This window comes from Phocoena sinus, chromosome 5 (genome assembly GCF_008692025.1).
Source record: "Phocoena sinus isolate mPhoSin1 chromosome 5, mPhoSin1.pri, whole genome shotgun sequence".
In the NCBI taxonomy this organism is placed as follows: domain Eukaryota; kingdom Metazoa; phylum Chordata; class Mammalia; order Artiodactyla; family Phocoenidae; genus Phocoena; species Phocoena sinus.
Genome location: NC_045767.1, coordinates 20,892,080 through 20,914,955, shown reverse-complemented (window position 1 = coordinate 20,914,955; position 22,876 = coordinate 20,892,080). Strand labels below are relative to the sequence as shown.

At 38.5% G+C, this 22,876-nt stretch overlaps 1 protein-coding gene across 2 annotated transcripts in view; it reads right to left on the bottom strand.

The window, feature by feature from the left end:
- PRDM5 (PR/SET domain 5) overlaps positions 1-22,876 on the bottom strand; it is a 209,615-nt gene that overhangs the window by 10,827 nt on the left and 175,912 nt on the right. For both annotated transcript variants that reach the window (XM_032633777.1, XM_032633779.1), the window contains exon 15: positions 4,872-4,976. In XM_032633777.1, the coding sequence (XP_032489668.1) occupies positions 4,872-4,976 (105 nt within the window). The remainder of the gene's footprint in view (positions 1-4,871; positions 4,977-22,876) is intronic.

Genomic DNA, 22,876 nt, shown 5'->3' with positions numbered 1-22,876 from the left:
TTCTAACTACAGAAGCTCAACTAGATGATGCTATTGGTCATGGCTCAGGGAAAGAGAGGTGTCTGGCATGAGGCTCAGACCTTTGGCTTGGGCTATTTGGAGACAGTGGAGTTCTCAGAGAGATGGGTAGTTAAAGGAAACATGTTGAGAGCTTGAGAAGGCTGGGAGATCATGATTTCAGTCTGGAATACAGGGGAGATGTCTCAGAGGCACCTCACAGTATCTGTCTAGAGTTCAAAGAGAAATCTAGGCAGGGGAAGAAAGATTTGGAAGTCATCTACCATATGTGTAGTAGCTAAAGATATTTAAAGTTGAATAGGTATGGCATGCTGGGGGCGCTGCATAGCGTGGAACGACTGGGCCTAAGGTGTTAGAGTAGTGTTGATGAGTGAGGTGGCATTTGAGCAAAACTGTAAAGAACTGAAATGGATACGTATCAGTTTCTTCTTTACAATTTTGCTCAAATGCCACTCAAATGTCATATATATATGGTAGACAGTGGGAACGGGAGCAGAAAAAGACTTTCTAGGCAGAGGGAACAGTGTATGCAAGGTACCTGGAACAAGAGACAGATAGGAAACAGTATCACTGCTTTAGGAAACTCTAAGTGCTAGTGCAAAGAAACTGCAGAATACTGACAGATAAGATTATTAAGACATAAGATAGTAAGAATCGAGAAAGACCATAATAATCTTTCAGTCAGGTAGGAAGGCAGATTTTACCTTATAGGTTGTGAGAAGCCATCACAGAGAAGCACGACTGAGTTTACATTAAAAATGTCACGTTGTGATATCACTACCAAACCCAAAGAAGTAAAAACGGTTATACGGGAACACTATGAACTGTATGCCCACAAATTAGACAACCTAGTTGTCACGGACAAATTCCTAGAAATACACAAATTACCAAAACAGACTCAAGAAGAAACAGAACAATTCAGAAGACCTAGAACAAATACAGAAATTGAATCAAAAAACCTCCCAACAAAGAAAAGTCCAGAACTCAATGGTTTCATTGATGAATTCTAACAAACATTTAAAGAAGAATTAACACCAATCCTCTCAAACTCTTCCCAAAAATAGAAAAGGAGGGAACACTTCCTAATTCTGTGACGTCAGCACGGCCTTGATACCGAAGCCAGACAAAGATATTACAATGAAAGAAAACTACAGACTAATACCCCTATGAATATATAGGAAGAAATCTTCAAATGAACAAACAAAAAAAAACAAGACAAAACAAACAAAAAACTCTAACAGGGGGTTCCCTGGTGGCTCAGTGATCGAGAGTCCGCTTGCCGATGCAGGGGATACGGGTTCATGTCCCGGTCTGGGAGGATCCCACATGCCCCGGATCCCATGGCCTGTGGGCCATGGCCGCTGAGCTCGCGCATCCGGAGCCTGTTGCTTTGCAACGGGAGAGGCCACAACAGTGAGAGGCCTGCGTACCGCAAAAAAAAAACCTCTAACAAGCTGAATCCAAGATCATGTTAAGAGGATTATAAGCCATGAACAAGTGGCTGTATCCCAGGACTGTAATGGTAGTTCAACATAAAAAGAAATCAAACAATGTACCACACCACATTAACAGGACAAAAGGAAAAAAATGATAATTTCAAGTGATTCAGAAAAGCATTTGACAAGATTCAAAACCCTGTCTTGATAAAAATATTCAGAGAACTAGAAGAGAACCTCCTCAACACAATAAAGGATCAAAGGCCTAAATGTAAGAGCTAAAACTATAAAGCTCTTAGAAAAAAATATAAGGGTAAATCTTTATGACCTCGAATTTGGCAATAGATTCTTAGATATGACACCAAATGCATGAAGAGAAGGAGAAAATGGGTAAATTAAACTTCATCAAGACTGAAAAGTTTTGTGCATCAAAGGACATTATCAAGAAAGCAAAAAGAGAACATATAGAATGAAAGAAAATATTTGCAATCATATCTGATAAGGGTCTAGTATCCAGTATCTCACACTCAACAACAGAGACAATCAACACAATTTTAAAATGGGCAAAGGACTTGAATAGACATTTCTCCAAAGCTGATACACAAATGGCTGACAAACAAGTACATGGAGAGATGTTCAACATCACTAATCCTGTGGGAAATGTAAATCAAAATGACAATGATATACCACTTCACATCCATTAAGATGACTATAATTTTAAAAAACAGAAAATAATAAGTGTTTACAAGGATGAGGAGAAATTGGAATCCTTGTGCATTCCTGGTGGGAATATAAAATGGTACAGCTACTGTGAAAAGCAGTATGGCAGTTCCTCAAAAAGTCAAACATAGGGCTTCCCTGGTGGCGCAGTCGTTGAGAGTCCACCTGTCAATGCAGAGGATACGGGTTCGTGCCCTGATCCGGGAAGATCCCACATTCCGTGGAGCGGCTGGGCCCGTGAGCCATGGCCGCTGAGCCTGTGCGTCTGGAGCCTGTGCTCCAGCACGGGAGAGGCCACAACAGTGAGAGGCCCGCATACCGCAAAAAAAAAAAAAAAAAAAAAAAAAGTCAAACATAGAATCACTATATGGGCATAGCAATTCCACTCCTAGGTATATACCCAAAAGAACTGAAAACTGGTACTTAAAACTTGTATACACACGTTTGTCTCAGCACTGTTCACAACAGCCACGAGGTAGAAACAACCCACATGTTCATCAGCTGATGAACAGATAAACTGTGCTGTATACATAAAATGGAGTATCATTCAGCCATAAAAAGTAATGGTGTACTGATACAAGCTGCAATGTAGATTATCCTTGAAAACATTGTGCTAAGTGAAAGAAGCCAGTCACGAAAGGTCACATATTGTATGATTCACTTATATTAAATATCCAGAATAGGTAAACCTATAGAAATGAAAGCAGACTGGTGCCTGCCAGGGTCTGGGGAGAGTGAGGGGGAACTGTTTAACGGGTATGGAACTTTATTTGGGGGTGACAAAAATGTTTTGGAATCAGAGGTGATGGCTGCACATCACCGTCAATGTACTAAATGCCACTGAATTGTTCACTTTAAAATGGTTAATTTTATGTTATGTGAATTTCATTTCGATTTTTAAAAAATCACCTTGGTGGGGGATTATTACATCTATAGGATATAATAAGAAATGTAGTAAGATAGGATGTAATAAGAAATAGTAAGGTGAGGGTCCAGGCTACACATTGCTAGTGGGAATGGAAACTGAGAGTAAGTAATGGATTTGAGAACCATTTAGGAAGGAGATAGACTGGAAGTGGGGTGAGAAAGGAGGACTTCTATCTGGAATGGGTAGGTTAAGAGAGTAAGATTTTGGAACAGACAGCCAGTTCCCTGACCAGGCTGCATTTCAGGGAAGTTTTGGAGGCATTAAACTTGGATCTCTCCTCAACGGACCAGTCCGGACTGCAGATAAGGCTCAGAAAGATTTGAACATCTGACAGAAGTAAATGGGATAGAAGTAGATAGAAAAAATCATGCTTGTGACATAATTTTTAAAAAATAACATCATGGTCCAGTCTGTGTAAGGAAGCAGTCCACAAAAATATTCAGCATAAATAAAAGTCAGGTAGAGCATGATAGAAGGAAGATGCCCATACACAGTTAATATTTAATTTCTATTTCCCATCACTTATTTGTGTAGTTGTGCAATTAAATAATCCAAAAAAAGTTTTGCTTTTATGAAAATGCTTCCAATAAAAGCACCAACGGATTGAACATTCAATCCATTAAATTATGAAACTGGCTGTACCTCCAGTCCAGGATAGAGCTCTCCATGTGTACATTTCTTTCTCTACAAGTAGTTCTCTCCTTAAAGAAGTTCACTGTTGATAAAGGTATTTTTATGAGTAGGCCCACTGGGAGTACGTTGTTGCCTTAACCTTACCACCAAAGTTTCATGGAAAGACAAGGAAAACATCTTATGTTTGTGAGTTTCCTTTCATATGGACTGCTTACTCCATCCTTTATCCTTTGGGATATGCCAAGGGGACTGAGTACTCAAGTTTCCCTCAACATTTAAAGAGAACTACGTACTGTGCAATTTCACAGGTTACAACTTTAATGTTTCTTCTTACATTGAGCTACATTAATACTTTTTTGTGTGTGTGCTATTTTTGTGTTAGAAATAAGAACAAGAAGTAAGTGCTTTCCCTAACACCTGTGTCAATTTTCTGTCAACTGTCAATCTTACACAGAACGGTGATGCTGTTCATCGATGAATCATTTTTCTCTAGATTAATCAATGATCCAATTAATTTTACTGACAATGGTAGTATTTCTGTCCTTTCATTAATAATGTGAACTATGTCGATAATTTCATTTCACTTCAAATGTCATAAGCAGAAAATCTAAACAATTGGCAGTGGCGTTTTTTAAACAAAGGAGTTTATGCATATTTTAGAAAGTGTTTGGCTTTAACAAAATAAATAATATCTATAACCAGTTAAATCTCTGGTTTAACTATCATTAACCTGTCAAAGACTTGGACAGACACATGAAAGCTGTCTTGAATCATCATGTATTTATACCTTGGAAGAACAACTAAATTGCATTAAAACAGGGTACAGGCATGTCTTAAAGAAAATCAGAGTTCATTTGCTGCCAGTAAACTAGGATAAAAAACATTGCTACAACGTGGTTACATGGATTATGCAATCAAAAGGTATAAAGAGCCCAAGACATTAATAGACACAGATCAGCACTGTAAAGCGCACACACACACACACACACACACACACACACACTCTCTCTCTCTCTCTCTCTCTCATACATGCACAAATAGATAGATGCATGGATACACCCACACATACATACATATCTCCTGTTACCGGAGGTTACTGGAGGACACTAGGGAAAGAAAAGGGAAGCCAAACTCACATCACACTGAAAAGGCTTTTCTCCGGTGTGCGTCCTCTTGTGCTCATCCAGGCCTCGCTTCTGGCTGAAGGCCTTGCTGCAGTCTGAGCACTTGTATGGTTTCTCCTGCAGTCAGTGAAAAGAGACCATGAATTTGAGTGAATGCAGAGCCCTCCTTTTGAAGGTGTACGTGGGAGGGTGTTTTATCTAGTTCTGCAAGGTGCTGGCAGCACATTCATAGTGGTGTCATGGATTATTTTAAATTTTCAGGGGAAAACAGGAGTACTCAAAATCTCTTGGGCAGTCTTAAAACTACCAGGTGGTTCACAGTTCCAACACTACATTGTACAACATTTCCTTCGATGCAGTCCTATCTGTGCAAAGGGAGATTCTGCATGATTGCTGTGATCTAACTACTTACTGAACTGAACTTATGTTTTCTTTCGGTTTCGGAGAGCCTGCCACATAGGTTTCGTGGAGCAAGACAGTTTGGGACCCCTGGTTTAGATGGTGCAAACTGTTCACTGTCTCAAAGGGATTCCTGGGAATGAAAGCTCAGAACCAAATGTTCAACAGATTTTGGGGGTAAATTTAAGAAGTTAGAGCTCAACTGTGCTTTAAGTATTTTCATTTCCTTTTTTTTTTTTTTTAACATCTTTATTGGAGTATAACTGCTCTACAATGGTGTGTGTGTTTCTGCTGTATAACAGGGTGAATCAGCTATACATATACATATATCCCTATACCTCCTCCCTCTTGTGTCTCCCTCCCACCCTCTCTATGCCACCCCTCTAGGTGGTCACAAAGCACCAAGCTGATCTCCCTGTGCTATGTGGCTGCTTCCCACTAGCTATCTATTTTACATTTGGTAGTGTATATATGTCCATGCCACTCGCTCACTTCGTCCCAGCTTCCCCTTCCCCCTCCCCGTGTCCTCAAGTCCATTCTCTACCTCTGCGTCTTTATTCCTGTCCTGACCCTAGGCTCTTCAGAAGTTTTTTTTTTTTTTTTAGATTCCATATATATGTGTTAGCACTTCTATGGTCCAATCTTTTTTCCTAGGTAGGAGATGTTCTTTTATAAAATCTAAATTACTTTCTAAAATGAGGCATTGTTTTACAGCTGGTCATAGACTCTTAAGGAAAAGAAATATATCCATAGGCAAAGGAAAAAATTATCCACATTCCTTAGCCATCTTTGATACCAGGAACTTACATCACCGTCTTTTTAGCTTGGAATAAATTGCAAAATAAATTAATTAACATTGTTTCATCAAAACAGCAGGCCACTAATTACTAAATAGTGCACTGATAAACAGATTTGTTTAAAGTAAAATTGCAGTGTTTTTTCAAATATAGCTTCAAAAATACTGTTATAGACACTTTTTGAATTGAGGTAGTGTGTATATATGTTTTATATTTCATGTTAACGTAGACAAGTTCTATTTATATTTTCTCCTTGGTATTTAAAAGACATTATGAAAATTTTCATACAAAACGGTATGTAAACAATCAAACACACATATGTGTACCCATCCGCTAGCTTAAGAAATGGAACATTCTTGTGAACATGAGCGCCGGTTCATTCATTCTTAGTGCGTATAGTATTACATCCAATGGCTACATTCTCCAGTGATGGATAGTTAAGTTTTTCCCAAGTTTTCACTCTTACAAATAATGTTGTTCTGAATATTCTTGTAAATGTATACTTGAACACAGATGAGCATAATTCCCTACGGTATGTATATCTAGAAGTGGAACTGCACCTTCAACTTTTCTAGGAATGGCCAAGTAGCTCTACAAAGTGAATAAACCATTTTACACTCCAATATCCAGTATATCCTTATAATTTTATCACTGTAGTTTACAAATTTTGAAACTCTCATTAGGTACACGGTGAGTATATGTAAGTTTAAAACGATTCTACTCCTGGAAAATAGGACCTTTTATCATTTTGAAATGACCTTCTTCTTCTGTAATCATCCTTTTTACCTTAAAATTAATTTGGTATTAATATAGCTATAAAAGCTTTTTAAAATTAGTATCTGCTGGAGTTTGGGAGACTTGTTGAGACGTTGGTCAAAGGGTACAAATTTGCAGCTGGAAGATGAGTAAGTTCTGGAGATCTAATGCACAGCGTTGTGAATACAGTCAACTGCACTGCAGTATGCCGTTGCTACAAGTTGCTAAAAGCCTAGATCCTAAATGTTCTCACTGCAAAAAAAGAAATGATAATTACATGACATGATGAAGGTGTTAGCTAACACTATGATGTAATCATACCATAATATACAAATGTATCAAATCAACAGGTTGCATGCCTTAAACTTATACAATGTTATATGTCAACTATATCTCAGTTTTTAAAAAAAGAGGCAAAAAGTAAAATTAGGATTTGCCTGGTATATTCATCTTTTTACTTTCAAACAGTCTATATATCCTTAGGTATGATAAGCGTCTGTTGTAAACAGCATACGACTCAATTTTTTTAACCCAAACCAATGGCACTTTTCTTAAGATAGTGAACTTTGCTTTTTAATATTTATTATCATTTAAAAATTATATTGTTATAATAGAATTTAATTGCTATTATAATAAAATACAATAGTATCATATTTATCATTATTAATAATATATTTAAATAAATTTCTAACATTTAATTTTGTGTACATAAATTTCTAACATTTTATTTTGTGTACTGCTTTTATCTTGCTTGTTTTCTAAGGTTTTTTCCCCTGTATTTTCTTTCATGTTTTGGATTTCCTTTCCCCCCTGCATTATTACAGAACTTACAAACTCTATTTCTAACCTTTTACTGGTTATCCTTAAAATTTTTTTACCATGTGCATTTAACACAATTAAAGTTATTTATTTTACCTCGTATTAATTAACATGCCCTGTAGAATGCTCTGTCTTACATGTTATGTGTAGCAGTATTTCATTTGTATCTTGATTTTTAATGCCCGGTATGGAATCATTATTATTTTATACAATCAGTGTGGTTTAGCCCGACACACTTTAACAATTTCTTTACTTTTCATGCTTTCTGACATATTTGAATTTCCAAGGATCTGTTGATAGTAAATGCTGATTTTGATTGAAAGTGGCTTTGCTTCTCATTTGTCATTGAATGAAAGCCTACAACCCCAATTAGATCTTTCTATTTTTCATGTCTCTTAACCTGCCTTTGCCATTTCCATCTCTTTGTATCACACTCTATGTAATTTCTTTAGGATCAGTTGATCAATTCAATTCAGGTACGAATAACTTGCTACCTAATAGGATCACTTTAAGTTTTTAATTTCCTATACTGTAGTTTTAATTTCTAGAACTTTGTATTTGGTTCTTTTCAATTATGCTTAAATTTTTGATACAATCTTACTTTCTATTCGTGCTGATTATGCCTATTTAAAAATATTCTAGGCATTTATACAACTTTCTTCATCTGATAAATCGTTATCTTATTTGCTTTGTGGAAGTCTAGTTCTGCTATTTGTGGTTTCTCCTGTCTCGTGCTCATGGCTCTTGTTTCCTTGGGTCTTTCTGGAATTTGAAATCATGAGCTCATGTTTGGTGGTCTTTATCTGTTAAACTCCTGTGACCCCCAGGTTGAGGGTAAGTCCCTCCAGACAGCATTTGTGTTTGCTTCCGCCAGGCACTCCAGGATGCTATCAATCAGAGATCATTTTAGGTTTACTTCTTGCCCGAGGGTTTTCTGGTCAGGCAAGCATTTTAAGGCTGAACTCCAAACACACTTGAGGGAAGGACTGTGGTTACAAACTCTAAGGAGAACTCTTTCTCTAGCCAGCAATTACTTCAAGACAGTTAAACATCCCGAGCATTTCTGTTTGCCAAAAGTAGATTATTTCTAGCCTCTGATTTCATTTTGAGCATAGTCTTTCTGGGGTCCCAGAATTATGGGGGGGATGTGGTTCCATCTTGCCCTTTAACCTGAACCCAGAGCTTGTCTCCTTTTCCATCACCATTAAAAACCAAGTCTTGAGTTTACCGAAACTGTAAACACCCTGCAAGGTGCTGCATCCTCAACTTGACCTCACCACTCTGGAGTTGGGTTTCAGTTTTGTTTGTTGGGTCCTGAAGATCACTTTTACTTTTTTTTTTTTACACATTCAGATATTTGCTGTTTGCTTTATTTTATCCAGCATTTGATAGCATTGTACGGGGTATCTTTTGCAGGAAATGGAGTCTACCATATTGCCAGAAATGGAAGTAACCGTATGTATAATTTTCAGGACACGAAAAATGTATTTTAATTTGACTGTTCACAATCAACAGGAAAAAAGTAATTGTGTTTTACTGGCAGTCTACGAAATACGATGTTTATGGCCTTTCCCTCTAGTCTGAATAAACACAATCTCTTTTCACATGTTGCATTATTCTTAGCATCTATTATTTCTTCAAATACTGCCTAGTTAAAAAAAACTCTTTAAAAGGAAAATGTAGTTCTAAGTATTTAGATCAGGAATTTTCTGGGAATTCCTGTGACTGTTTATTAGCTTTTATTATATCCAAATGTTTCATGTAACTTAATTTTTTAAAGCATATAAAACATATCAATACAATGTATATGAAAAGGAAAAAAAAAGGAAAGCTTTTCTCCCTGCAATTTATCTGTAAAACGAGATCTTGTAAAGAAGTGAGAGGCATATGACTGTGGCAGCTGCCAATGACAGGTAAATGTCTGGCAGAGGACAACCTAAGACAGGACCAACTAGCTGAATGACATCCTAAGAGAAGTTTCAGGGAAGAGAAGGCAGTGAAAAGCAAGTTCTGAGCATCACTGATTAAGACCATCCCTCTCACTCATTCCTAAATTTCCTCATAGCAGATACTGTCTAGGTAAGCATCCTAGAGGTGGCCCTATGGATACTGAGAGGTTCCCAGCCAGTATATGGAGATTCTGGTGGATTACACGGGCTTTGCAGTTATCACTAGAGGTTTGAAGTCTCAAATATGTTATGCATTGGCTTGGATTGAATAAATAATGTCTTATACACACACATACACTCACCCACATAGTGATATTTTCAAATGATCCTATTGGTGATTAACTCAATATATTCATTTATGAATGCCACTGAATTATATCACTTTCACTTAATTATTTTCTCCTATAAGACACTAAAAGTGCAACAGCCATCATGTGTTTCTATGTGTATGTTGGCAGGAAAGTGGGGGGTGAAATTTATAATGTCAGAAAGGTCCCTCCACTTCAGAAAGTTTGAGAATCACCGTTGGTAGAGGGACCCGTTTGATTAAGTAGCTCTGTATTTGCCTGGACTCTCTTCTTTACCGAGAACCATTTGTAGCCAGGAATTCCCTGGGGTTTTTGCTCTCAGATAAGCTCACAAAGGACCCCCAAATCACATTTCCCTGTCAGTCTAGAAAGAAGGGTTCTCCGAGTGCTTAGGCCATAGCAAAGAAGAAACTATGTTTATCCCTCAAAGGCCTGTCTGTCTCCTTCATCCCTAGTTCTTATTCAAAGAGTCCATACTTTTCCTGAAGATCCTGAAAGGAAGGGTATAATTCGTGACACATATTGGTCAGACTGCTTTGTAGTGCTCCTTGGGAGGACCTTTAATGCCCACCCTGGAAGGGATTCCAATTTATAGTCAATGTTGCCAAATCAAGTATTAGAGAATTCCTGCACCAGAAAAAGCTTTTATGCCAGAGGAAGAGCCAGGAGGTCACGGGTCACTCATCTCAAGTTTAAGAATATCAAATGAACTGAAATAGGAGGAAATACATGCATTTTCTTTCTCAGAACAGAAACTCTCATCCCCCTTCCTTACTAATTTCTTCCATTACTCCTAATCAGCCATGTTAAAGAAATAGCACCCTTCACATGGTAAACACAGTCGGGCACAGAGAGTAAGCTGAGTGGTACAGAGCATATTATTACAAAGACACTTGCACCTGTTCCTGTTCCTTTCTCTGAAAATTGTTTAAAAATCTTTGCTGCCTCTAGAACATTCCTGAGTATACTCAGTCATAACTTAGCAATCCAGAAGAATCCATGCTTGTGCGCAAGGGTTCACGAGAGCTTCAGTTCTGATCTTCACTGCCTATCCTTGCATTAAGGTTCACTGAAGATGACGGTGGTTAGGTAATTAGTGACTGACACAGCAAGGGACCACGTGACAGAGAAAGCTCCGGAAGCCATATAGCCTTCTTACTGTGGCTGAGCTATCTACTACCTTCCCAAGGACACACTGGAAAACAGCCTGCAGGCCGCTGTGGCTGGACTGCAAGCATGTCTGGATACTGCTGGACTTCCAAAGCCTCAACACCCCTCCTCCACAAAGAGCACAACAATGTCGTCATCTTAACATGAATCGCATCCTAACTTCATTACTTCTCTTCCGCTATCTTTCCCTCCGTTATGAAATCTTTAAACTGGGCACAAAATCTGATTCAATGAAGTATCATGGAAATTGTCTGTAACTGTTTCAGAATGGAATGCATAGTATACATTACACATTTTAACTCATTAGCTGGATTTAACTAGAGACAAAATGATTAGGTTCTTGATGAATTCTGTTTCTGAATGATTATACAGTTTAACTGACAAATAGCTTGTCCTTTGTCATCGTAACTGGGGAGCCATTACGGAATGGAGGCAATCTATTTGTCAGTTAAACTGTGTAATCTACCAAAGGCAGAATTCATCAGCGGTCTAATCAGCCTAGCTTTAATCGAACAGCGTTTGGCAGAATTCATTCAGAAGGTAGGATTTATAGAGCTCTTATGCCCTGCACCTTGTGATGTAGCTAATAAAAAGTCATATTTTTGTGCTAGCGCCCATCTATTAAAGGAACAGAAACTTCAAATGTTATATTTCTTGCCAACATAAACGGAATAACTAAATTTCAAAATCATTTCAGAGGGCTCTATAGAAAAAAATCACATTGTTTATAAATCTTGGAGGGGTCTAAATGTTGAAATTCTCTGAAATAGAAATTTATTGGAGGCTTTCTCGTAGTTTAGTTAAGAATTGCTTGCCAGGAGGTAAAGAAGCACGTCCCCCATTACACAGACTACCAAAGACAAGGATGGATCATGGGCAGATTATCCACATGCTGTGGATACATGATCCACAGATTCCCTATGAGGGTTAAAGGACATTGCCCAAAATCCTTTAAAAATATAATGTAGCCCTTTTAGTTACAAGTTACCCATTTCACCTCTGCCAAAGTCTATAGTATGTCCAACAGGAGAAAGTCAACCATTACTGTAGCAGCTGAGAAAATGGGAAACTGAGAAAATGAGTGTTTTCGTGCTAGGCCACAATCAAATAGAAAAAGAAAATATCACAAATGAGCATTTCCCGTGTAGTCAGAGGTCAGTGTAAATGGTGTCAGGAAGTCATGGAATGATGGTTAATAAATGTTCTTTCACGGCAGTGGTAGCCTGGCCTCAATACAGTTAAGAAAGGAAAATTAGTAAAGCAATTAAAAGAACACAGGCAGGCTAGTGAGTATGGTAATAAAGACTGTCAGAGCCTGTGGTATTCTGAATATACATAAACACGGTTTGCTTATGAGTGGGTTCAACCTGTGAGTGAAACACTTGGCTATTATAACTTAAATGAAAGTTTGTTCACTTGATGGACAAACCTTTTCTCTATTTGTCTTGCTCAAAGCTGTAACGAGACCAAGAGTGTCTGTGCTGTTAATGAAATAATTTCCATGTGAGCAACCTGGGTATCAAGTACAATTTGAGAGAAGAAACTCACTAAAGAGGAAACAGATGTAGACACAAGTGTCTCTGACACGCCCTCTCTCACACACACACAAGTGTTTAGAATTAAAAGTTATCTTTTGGAACAAATTAATTTCACTTGATTATGTTTTCTAGATTAAGGTTATTTTATAGCTATTAATATTTACCCTATTAGAGTTCAGAAAAACAAAGCCTTTTACTAGATGATCATTTCCTACTTCTAAGTTTAAAAGAAAATCCAAAACACGTCATGAAGCAGAGGTTCATGAATTTCTTAAATACGAACTGTGAGTTTCTTAAATGCATGAATTTTATTTTGTTAAGTTATACATTTCTTAAATATGAAATTTCTAAATAAACAAAAATTTTGTAAGGTTTTAGTTTCCCATTTTCTCAGCTGCTACAGTAGTGGTTGACTTGCTGCTGTTGGACCTACTACAAACTTCGGCAGAGATGAAATGGGCAACTTGTAACTTAAAAGGGCTACATTATATTTTTATATTTTTAAAGGATTTGGGGCAATGTCCTTTAACCCTCAGACTTTTCCATCTGCAGAGTGTCTCACTAATTTCCAAAGTGGAATATGGCACCTCAAGTGCAAGGCAAGATCATATACAGACAGTCTTAGCCTCTTTCTAGTCTGCACCTTGGCAAGACTCATTTGCCAGACGTTCCTGAGACAAGGCACAGAGCTCCGCTGTGACCCGGAGCAGGGTTCCCCAGCCTCAGTACTATGATATCTAGGGCCAGATCATTCTTTGTTTGGTTGGGAGGGGGGCTATCCCATGCACCCAGTAGGTATCAATAGCACCTCCACTCAAGCTGTGACTACTCAAAATATCTCCACGTTACCAAATGTATCCTAAGTGGCAAAATGGCAAAAGCACTGTACAGAAGAGTGCTTCTGGAACCATCTGTAGTGAAAGGCTGCGTTTTTCTCAATGTGCTGCTGACTGATGCTTTTCTAAAATATATTTAAAATGAATTACTAAAAAAAAAAAAAAAATGGTCGTGCATTTAGATGTGCAGCAAAGTCAGAATGCTATAAAAGTTCTAAACACTTCCTCACAATTTTCATACTTATTTCATCACAGACCAGAAACAAAGAGTCTGGGCTGGTGCTGTTTTTTCAGCCATACTTTGAATAGCTCTGGTCTAGAATAAAAATGTCTGATCACAGGATGTCCATGATTCAGTCTCGTCATCAGCTAGGTGAACAAATTCTAAAATATAATGACACCTAAACCTTGAATTAAATATCATTTTAATATTACATATAAAAATTCCAAGTTTTATGGCTGGGAGGTAGGGAGGTTATAAATGGAGGAAGAATGAATACTTGTTTGAACCTGGGTGACGGTACATGGAGATTCATTATTCTATTCTCTCTGCTTCTGTAGGTTTGAATTTTTTTTAATAAAAAGTAAAAAGATTTTTTTAAAATTGCTTTGTTATTATTATGTTTTTGCTTTCATGTTATTTTAAAACTTAAAACATCACCATTCTGCTTGAAAGATCCTGTCTTTTTTTTAGAGGGGCCCTTTTTGATATCAGGAAGATGGACTTGGTAAAACATTAAGCCATCTCAGATGTCAGAAACACTGTCTCAGAAATGGCTTCTCAGAGGTGACCCGGTGCTCCTGGGACCGGCCCTGCTGTAAGCCCCGAGATGCGGCCTGGCCAGCAGCAGAGTCCCGAAACCCAGCTCCTCTCTCCCAGCCCAGCACGCCCAGCTTGTTCACTCAAATGTGCCTCCAGAGAAGAGGGTGTCTTGTGTAACTGGGTTAGCATCTGACCTCACGTGGGACTCCACATGACAGATCCTCTGAGAGGAAAAGAAAGCTCTAGGCAGCGTCGTGCAGTGACCCTGACCGCTGACCAGGGCTCAGCCTTGACGTGTGCTTCTCAGTGTGGCAGAGACTGTGAAGCCCATGCTGAAATTTCCAGATTTTTCCTAGGAGCCAACTAATTCTCTTGGTAACGTTGGCTTTGTGACCAAAAGACGGCAACCTGTTTCTGTAAAGCATCCACTTGGCAACAGAATTACGGGTGGCATTTAGAGGAGGGTCTGTGAGGGTGGCCCCACGGGCTGCTGTTACACACAGCCCAGCGGACAGATCTGCGGCCCCCAGGACGGCAGGCCATATATCTGACAGCTCCCCCTAATGGCCCCATTTCTGAAAGTGCACGTGCCACCAGCTGCACACCATCCAAAGGCACTGAGTTTCCCTCTGACGAGCAGCCTCGCCTAGAAAACTTCTTTTACAGATGTTTATGGCTTTTGTGGCTTTTTAGTCACCATCTTATTTTTATAGCTGGTGTGATCTTTCAACATATGACAAAACATACCCAAGGCCTAGTAAACACCGCACCTAAAAATTCTAACTCTTAGGGAAGCCTACAGAAAGCTAGGAGAAAATTTAGAGCAGGTTTCTACACAAGACATCCATAACTGGTCTTGCATTGTAGCTAATGGAAAACACACATTGTGGAAACTAGGAAAATGTACTGCACAATTCACATTCAGAAAACTAAAAGTAAGCCCAGTAAATAGAATATAATTTTTAAATTTAAGGGATGTATACAGACTTTAAATAGAAACAAGGAAGCACTCAGTCACTTGTTAGTTAATCCACTCTTGAGGCCCAAAGAATAATGTGTGTAAGTGGCATGGCTGGAAGAAAGTCCTATCACTGAGAGCACAGAGGTGATAGAAGAGCTTGTCTGGCATAAACCAAGCAAAGAATTGCCCAAACTAGCTCAAAAACCTTGTTTTCTTGCGGCCACAGGAGTGACACAAGCTGGTCCATTTGGAACAGTCAGATAAACCAACCTAACTAAAATTTTCCTCATACTTTCACTCTCCTAAGCTCTAGCCCAGTGGATTTCATACCTGCCGGCACATTCAAATCACCTGGGACTCTTTTTAAAAATATTGATGATAGGTCCCACCCCACAGAGACTGATTTATCTGGTCTAGGTGTGGCCAGGCATTGGTGTTTCTTAAAAGCTCCCAAGGTGCTTCTTCTAATGTACAACCAGAACAGATCAGTAAGAACTTATGATCTGGTCCACCATCCTCTCAAGTAATAACTGCAATAGTAATAATTACGACAACAGCAGCAATAACTTCTATCTCCCCTTCTCTTACTATTACTTATGCTTTACCACCAGGTCACTCTGGTGCATGTTTACAGACTGCCTACTTCATGGCTGGCAAAGTGCTAGGAACTTTTAAGGATTTTTTTTTCCCCATTTAATTGTTAAGCAATGCTGCAAATTGGTATGGTTATTCTCACTTAGCAGACGAAGAAACATTAATTTAAAAATATTTCCAAGGTTTATACAATCAGGTAGAGAGGGCAGGACTCAAAATAAGGCACTCGTACTCCAGGGCTGGGGTCTGTGGTGACCTATGGCTTCCTCCCCATGCACACCCCTCCCTTGGTCAAGCACTCTGGAACAGGTGACTCCAGAGCCCAGCCAAGACAGGGAACCTTGATCAGGCTCAGCCTTGGCCTCCAAACCTGCCTGCCCATGGAATCACCTGGGGAGCTTCAAAAACTGCTCATGCCGGTGACCCATCCCCCAGAGAGTGTGACTGCACTGCTCTGGGGTGTGGCCTGGGATTCTCCAGGAGATTCTAATATGCAGACCCATTTAGAAACTGCTAGGCTAAGCCAATGATGGAAACTCCATTTCTTCTGCAGTGATGGGTTTAGACTGGAGCACATGACATGTCTGTGGTTACTGAAGAGAAAGTAAGCCCACAGGGCATTCGGGAAAAGGCCTCCTCTGCCTGGTGAGGCCGACCACGTACCGAGGTGATGCCCGAGCGGCTGCCGAGGAGCTGACTGAGGACCGCAGGAGAGATGAAAGGACCTGGGCCACGGAAGACCCTGTTGAGCCACTACATAACCAACCCCAGGCTGGCCCTACCTCTGCAAGTCTTGTTATGGGACTTAATAAATAGCACAGTTTAAGCCCTTCTAAGTTAGGCTTTCGGTTACGTAGCTGTGAAAGCATTCCGCTTTCTACATCTTCCCGACCATCACGTCATATTCCGGCAGCTCTATTCTAGTGGCAGAGAGTATGTCTAGCTCAGACTGAAGCATAACACTATATAACTATATAATAATGAACAAGAAACTCGACGTCAGTGGCTGGCTATTAAAAATGATAATGTTCAACACAGTCTAAGAACCCCCAGCTCTAAAAATGGAAGTGAGTGTTCTTTTAGACAGCAGTGTTTTTCTTATGCACATGAAGGGAGCTCAAAAGGAGCTGAAAATATATTTGCTGATAAGAATTCTGAGAACAATATGAGATCTGTGCATTGTAAGAATCTTTAGAAGAAAAGGAATGCTGGTTAAGTGAAAGAGTGTTATTGTTTAAGTTATCTAAAGGGAAACTTTTTCTCTGCATAATAACTGTTTAGCTTTTTTCCCCTCAAAAATCATGTAAAAGAAGACTGATCGTATGAACAGGAAAATTTTATAATAAGGAAAAACTTATGTTCACCATGTTAAAAATTATAAAGTAAACTTTAAGATGATATGCAAATTATAATGCAAAAATAAAGGAAAGAAATAGAAGGGAAATAAATATGATAAAAAATAGAGGGGATATATATACACACATACACACACACAGACAAGACATAAATACAATGTCCAAGGCAAAAATGCTGAGTTTTAAATAACAATCCAAATGAAAGCCAATTATGAGAAACAAATTGTCAGTTATGAGAGCACAGGCTGGTAATTCAACTGCCTTACTCGTTTGTCACATATTGTCTTCAACATTTTTGTTTGTATCTTTGTATCCCAAAAATTTGCTACTGAAAATCAAAGTAAGTCTTACAAGTCTAAGACAGCCTAATTCTGTTTTTGCATGTTCCAGGGATCTCTATTTACCAATGTTCCTAAGAAATGTAGAGTCTCAGACACAGTAATCCACCACCAAAGGCAAATTTAGGAAGAAAAATATTCACCACTTCCTCTCAAAAGGTCCTTTCCTACATCTGAACTAGTATTTTAAGCTTACAAACCAATTAATTTAAATGTTTCAAGCTCTATTTACAAGTGAGCTGACAGCAATCAAGACAATTCCCATGATTAGATGATGATGTAATTGAGGGCGAATTTATCAGCAAAAGTCCCCATGAATATTGAGCAAGACATTGTGTTAGAAACTGTGGGAAACACAACAAGGTTTAAAATGCGGTCTTTATCCTCAAGAAGATTCCAACAGGTCGGCAAAGCAAAGATAGGGCAGATGGAGTAGACGGAGTTGAGGTGTACTTGTCCATCAACCTGAGCTTTTGTGGCTACACAACTTGAAATATGGTATTCAGCACATACCAAATATCCCTGTCGATTTAGGGGGCATAACATAGGGGTACAGAGAATGATGTGAATGAGAACTCAATACAGTCACAGACTACATTTAAGAGGCAGATCCAATCAGTCCACGGAGAATTGATTTAATTCAACTTGCCTACTTCCAAAAATAACAAGCATGCTTTCTGATATATGTGATGGTGGCAAGTGTAATCCATCTTGAATAAAAACCATAAAGTTTATTCAGAGGTCTCTAGAAGAAAGGAATTACATAAATGCAGAGCCTTAGAAAAAGGTATCTAATTCTAAAGGAATAACATACTTATCCCATTACACAATTTTGAAACTAATAAGAACACAGCAGAAAGGTGCTATCACACATGCAACTAATTCACCCATTTCAATAGCCAACAGAGCAGTCATTTCAGCCAAGTTCACGTCAACGGGTGAAACAAACCCAGCAAGGAGTGGGCAGAAGTCAGAGGAAATCATATCATCAATAGAAATTACATCTCTGAATCAACACACTGCACAGATGGCAAGGAGCTAGTAGCATAAACCTGCCCCTTTCAAACCTCAAAGATGCTGGAAAAAACAGCCTGTCTATTTGCACAGGTGAGAATTCCACAGTTGTCCTGGCAGAGATCTTGCTATATCTGAATGTGCTCAAGTCATAAAATGTTTTGACAAAAAGTAGGTCAGCCTAAAATGTTAAAAAAGGAAGAAATTCATAAAATTAGCATCTCCACTCTTTACCCTTTTCATCTGATATAGTTTTGTTCAGTGAGTAAATCTGAGCTCAATCTTCTTTTACAAATGGGTGAGGTTTTTTGGGGGAAAACTTTTTGTCATCTCTGGTGCTACTACACAGACTCCAGCAGGCTGATGTATACTTCATAGCTTCTGCAAAATACCATCCCTACCCCTAAAAATAATAACCTACAGTCATCAACAGTAGCGAGTAACAAATCAGATTCTGCTTTTTTTTGGTAGTAGTGGTGAACTTTGTAACTAATAGTAGCTTCTGATTGTTTTAGGTTCAATATGTTCCTTGTGAAGAGACTTCTCAATAATTGATCTCAAGAACCATGACTAGTATGACCAACTGTCCCCATTTATCCCTGATTAGCCTGGTTTTAGCCCTAAAAGTCCCACATTCCAGGAAACCCCTCACTGTGGGGCAAAGAGCAAGATAATGCCAAGTTGGTTTCTCTATTAACCAGCACCACCTGCATTTAGGAATAACAGCCCATTGTAATGTCCCACTTAGACACCATCTAGGCAACTATATGCATCGTCCCTGTACATTCGCTCAGCCATCACTTGAGAGAGCAACAGACTAAATAGGAAAGAGACTGCTAACACAAGCCCTGCCTAACTCCCCCTCATCCTCTCTCCTGTTCTCTCATCCCACGTATAAAGAGCCACAGTCTACACTCTCATTGGCAGGATGAACTCAGCTACCAGGAAAAGTACTGATGACCCCTACCAAGAAGAGGGGCTTCCATCCCAGCGGGCATAAGTTAAGGGTACTGGAAGCACAAGGATGAAGAAAAGCAGTACTTCAGGATGAAGTGCCACGTTTTTGCTCTGGCCAAACAAAATGCTCTTCCCTCAAGAAGGTGGTTTTTGTTTTATTGTTTTGTTAAAGGAAGAACATTTTGACAGAGATGAACTGTTACTCAGAAATTGTCCAAATCATTCTCTCCGAATATATTAGGTAAAAGAAAAGACTTAATTGAGGCCACTTCCTTGTTTTTACTAAATTCCAAGACACAAGGAAACTGATGGAATCACAGATCTCAATTCTGAGCCATTCTTTTGCATATTGATCTTGTTTTACCGATTTAATTCTTTACATTTACCTCTTGATTTAGAGATACCAGTCCCCTCAGAATATACTGACATGTAAGAAGAGAACTGCCAGTCCAATTTCTTAGAAATCTGTTCTCTCTCTTTTAGTGCGGTGGCAATGGTTTTTCTACAGTAGCCAGGTATTGTCTAAGTCAAATCAACATAAATAACACACTTGGCAGAAGAGTCAGTTAACATAATTCTTAGTTTGCACAGAAAGGACCTAGGCCACAGTGAGGTCCACATGCTCAGGGAGAGTTCAATGAGTGCATGTGTTTCTTTCCTATCAAATAAAGTACACAACCAATCTCCAAAGACCTCTTTTCAGAAAGGGATGAAAACATACACTGGTCATCCCAAGACACAAAAGTGAGGTTGGGGGTGGGTAGTAGAGTAGATCCCTGGGGCTCTAGGCCCCGTATTGCATAAGAAGGAACAGACATCTCAGCTCTTAAAACGACAGATGTTGGAGAACTCACTTATGTCCTGCCAATGGGGAAATATAAACAGAATTTAATATTTAAAAAATTCAAAATTCAGGCATTCAGTCATATATTACTTGGTGATAAACTGTCCCGCATGTTGAAGACTGTAGCGTAGATGGAATGTCATTTTTTTGGCAATGACTTGGTACACTGCTTGCATGTCTAAAAACACGTTAATTTTAGTTCCTTCACTTCTGTTGCCTCTACAAAGCCAAATATACACATATAAGATCCAAAGCAGTCAGGCACATCCACTCTAGCAAAATGTTCATTTTAACTTATACTGGCACAGTGAACCAAACATGTTCCTTCACTGAATACAAGGAGTAGCTGCAACAGCAAACTGCATGCATAAGAAAGGTATATGTATATGTGTATAGATACATGATATGTATACATATAGACATGATGTATATGGTAATAACAAAAGTTTGAGTTACGTGGAATTCAAATTAATACACTGTAATGCTTACTGAGACTAGTCCTGGGAAAACCTCTAGAATTTCCCCCACTGATGTGCTGAGTTTTGGGGCTGGGATCCAGCCTGCCTCTGGTATGAATACTCTGGGATATTTGAGACCTGGGTCAAGTCCAGTACCATAGGCTTTAGGGCTCAGCGGCCAGGCACTCAGAGAGCCTCAAGGGTAGTGCTAAAGCTTAAGAAGGTTCTCAAATGTCTTCACTTTTTGCTGAGGCAGAAAGTACTTTATACTCTGAAAGTACCACTGAGGAACCTCAGACCATCGGTTTTCCATCATTATAATGATCAGTCCTTGGACGAGTGGTTTATGTCACTCACAACTTGCCCTAGCTCAGCCACTGACCCTGGAGTCAAAGGTTTCAGATCTGATTACCAGTCCCCAAAGCCTCTTGCCCATTCCTCCTGCTTCATGATTTCCAGAACACCAAATCTCAAATCAGTAATCTACACTACGCATCTATTACAATCCAGCATCAGGGCCACAGGCAATCAGCACCACCATCATCACTATAAATCAGAGTTCTACAAAAGAAAACTTAGGAACACAATCCATTTGTCTGATATGTCTTTACAATCTTATACTATAAACATTAATATATAAATAACATTTAGTGACAAAATTGTACTTGAGAAACGTCTCTCAATCCTGGTTCCTGTTATTTCTAGTTACAATCTTGAGCATATAATTATAGAGGAACCTAAATTGAAAAAATATGATATATTTTTAGATATCTTATAGATTTCTAAAATTATAAATACCCTATATTTATTTTTATGTATTTATAAAATTATAAAAATTATGTATAATTTATATTTTTATGGATGTTATATATTATACAATTATGTAATTATATATTTATATCACATGTAATGGTAAATATAAATATATATATTCTTTCTGATTCTGTTTCCATACAATAATGATTTCAGAGAACACTGAGTTACATTTAATAATGTCCAAATATTCATAAAAATGAAACAGACCAATTGGCTTTTTTCTTTGAGTTAATGCCTGCTTTCATTTTGCAAGGACATGATATCATAGAACTTGGTAGAGTCACTTCTTTTGTACAAATTCCTCTTTCACTTTCTCACCAAGCAAGATCGACCACCACATACGTACTCTGCTCAGTGTTGCATTACAGGCATGGCATTAACCTTTTAATATTTGTACTTAAATACTTCCTAGAAGAACTGAGGTCACAAGAAAGGGAAGCACCCACATTAGACAGATTTCCCATAACAAGGAGATCAACTAAATAGAAGACAGACACAAGAAATAGGATTTGACTGGAAAATAGCCAAATCTGTGACAAAAAATAATTTACAATTGAGAACAGAACTAAAAATGAGATGAGAATTGAAGGGAAAGAATGGAATTTTACATGTTTAAATTAATGTTAAAATGTTCAATAAAAAAATGTTAAAGTAGCACATCCAAATAGTCCTCAAAAGCAGTGGAGCAAAAGCCCACCTAGAAGCTATGCATCTAGGACCCCACAAGGAGGTGATTTTCTCTCTCATGAACCATGATTTATACAGAGCATAAGGACTCAGTCTTGGGAAAGTGAAAAAGGAGATAGCCAGAGCCTTAATGTTTCTCAGGATATGCAGGTTTTCACTTGAACATAAATATGGTCTGGGTTAGTCAAATTGTAAATGATGTGTTCTTAGAACCACTAACTGCCTCTTTTAGAGTGAAAAACATCAAAGAACAAAGCTTCTTTTAGGGAGAAAAAGGGAACATCCACATGATAATTTAAACTGAATCAAAAACAATAGACTTCTATCCTAAATACTGAAATCAAAGCATTTAAAAAATATTCATAACCTCCTGGAGATGAAAGCAGCACGACTGACCAGCCTGACGGGTCCTCCAAAGCCATAGTTCACATGTCCTGACCGCTGATCTTGTTATCAACTTGCTATGTGACCTTGTGAGTCGTTCTTGGCTGAGATGTATCTTCCTGGAAAAATATTATACCTAAAATAGCCATCTTCAAAGATCTGAAAGGTTCTGACATTGAAAATGCTGTTTTAGTTTCCAATGATGCAGAGAAACTGCAACATGAGGGATTTACATAAGATGTGAGGAGTAAATCTCCCTACACTGAATTTTCAC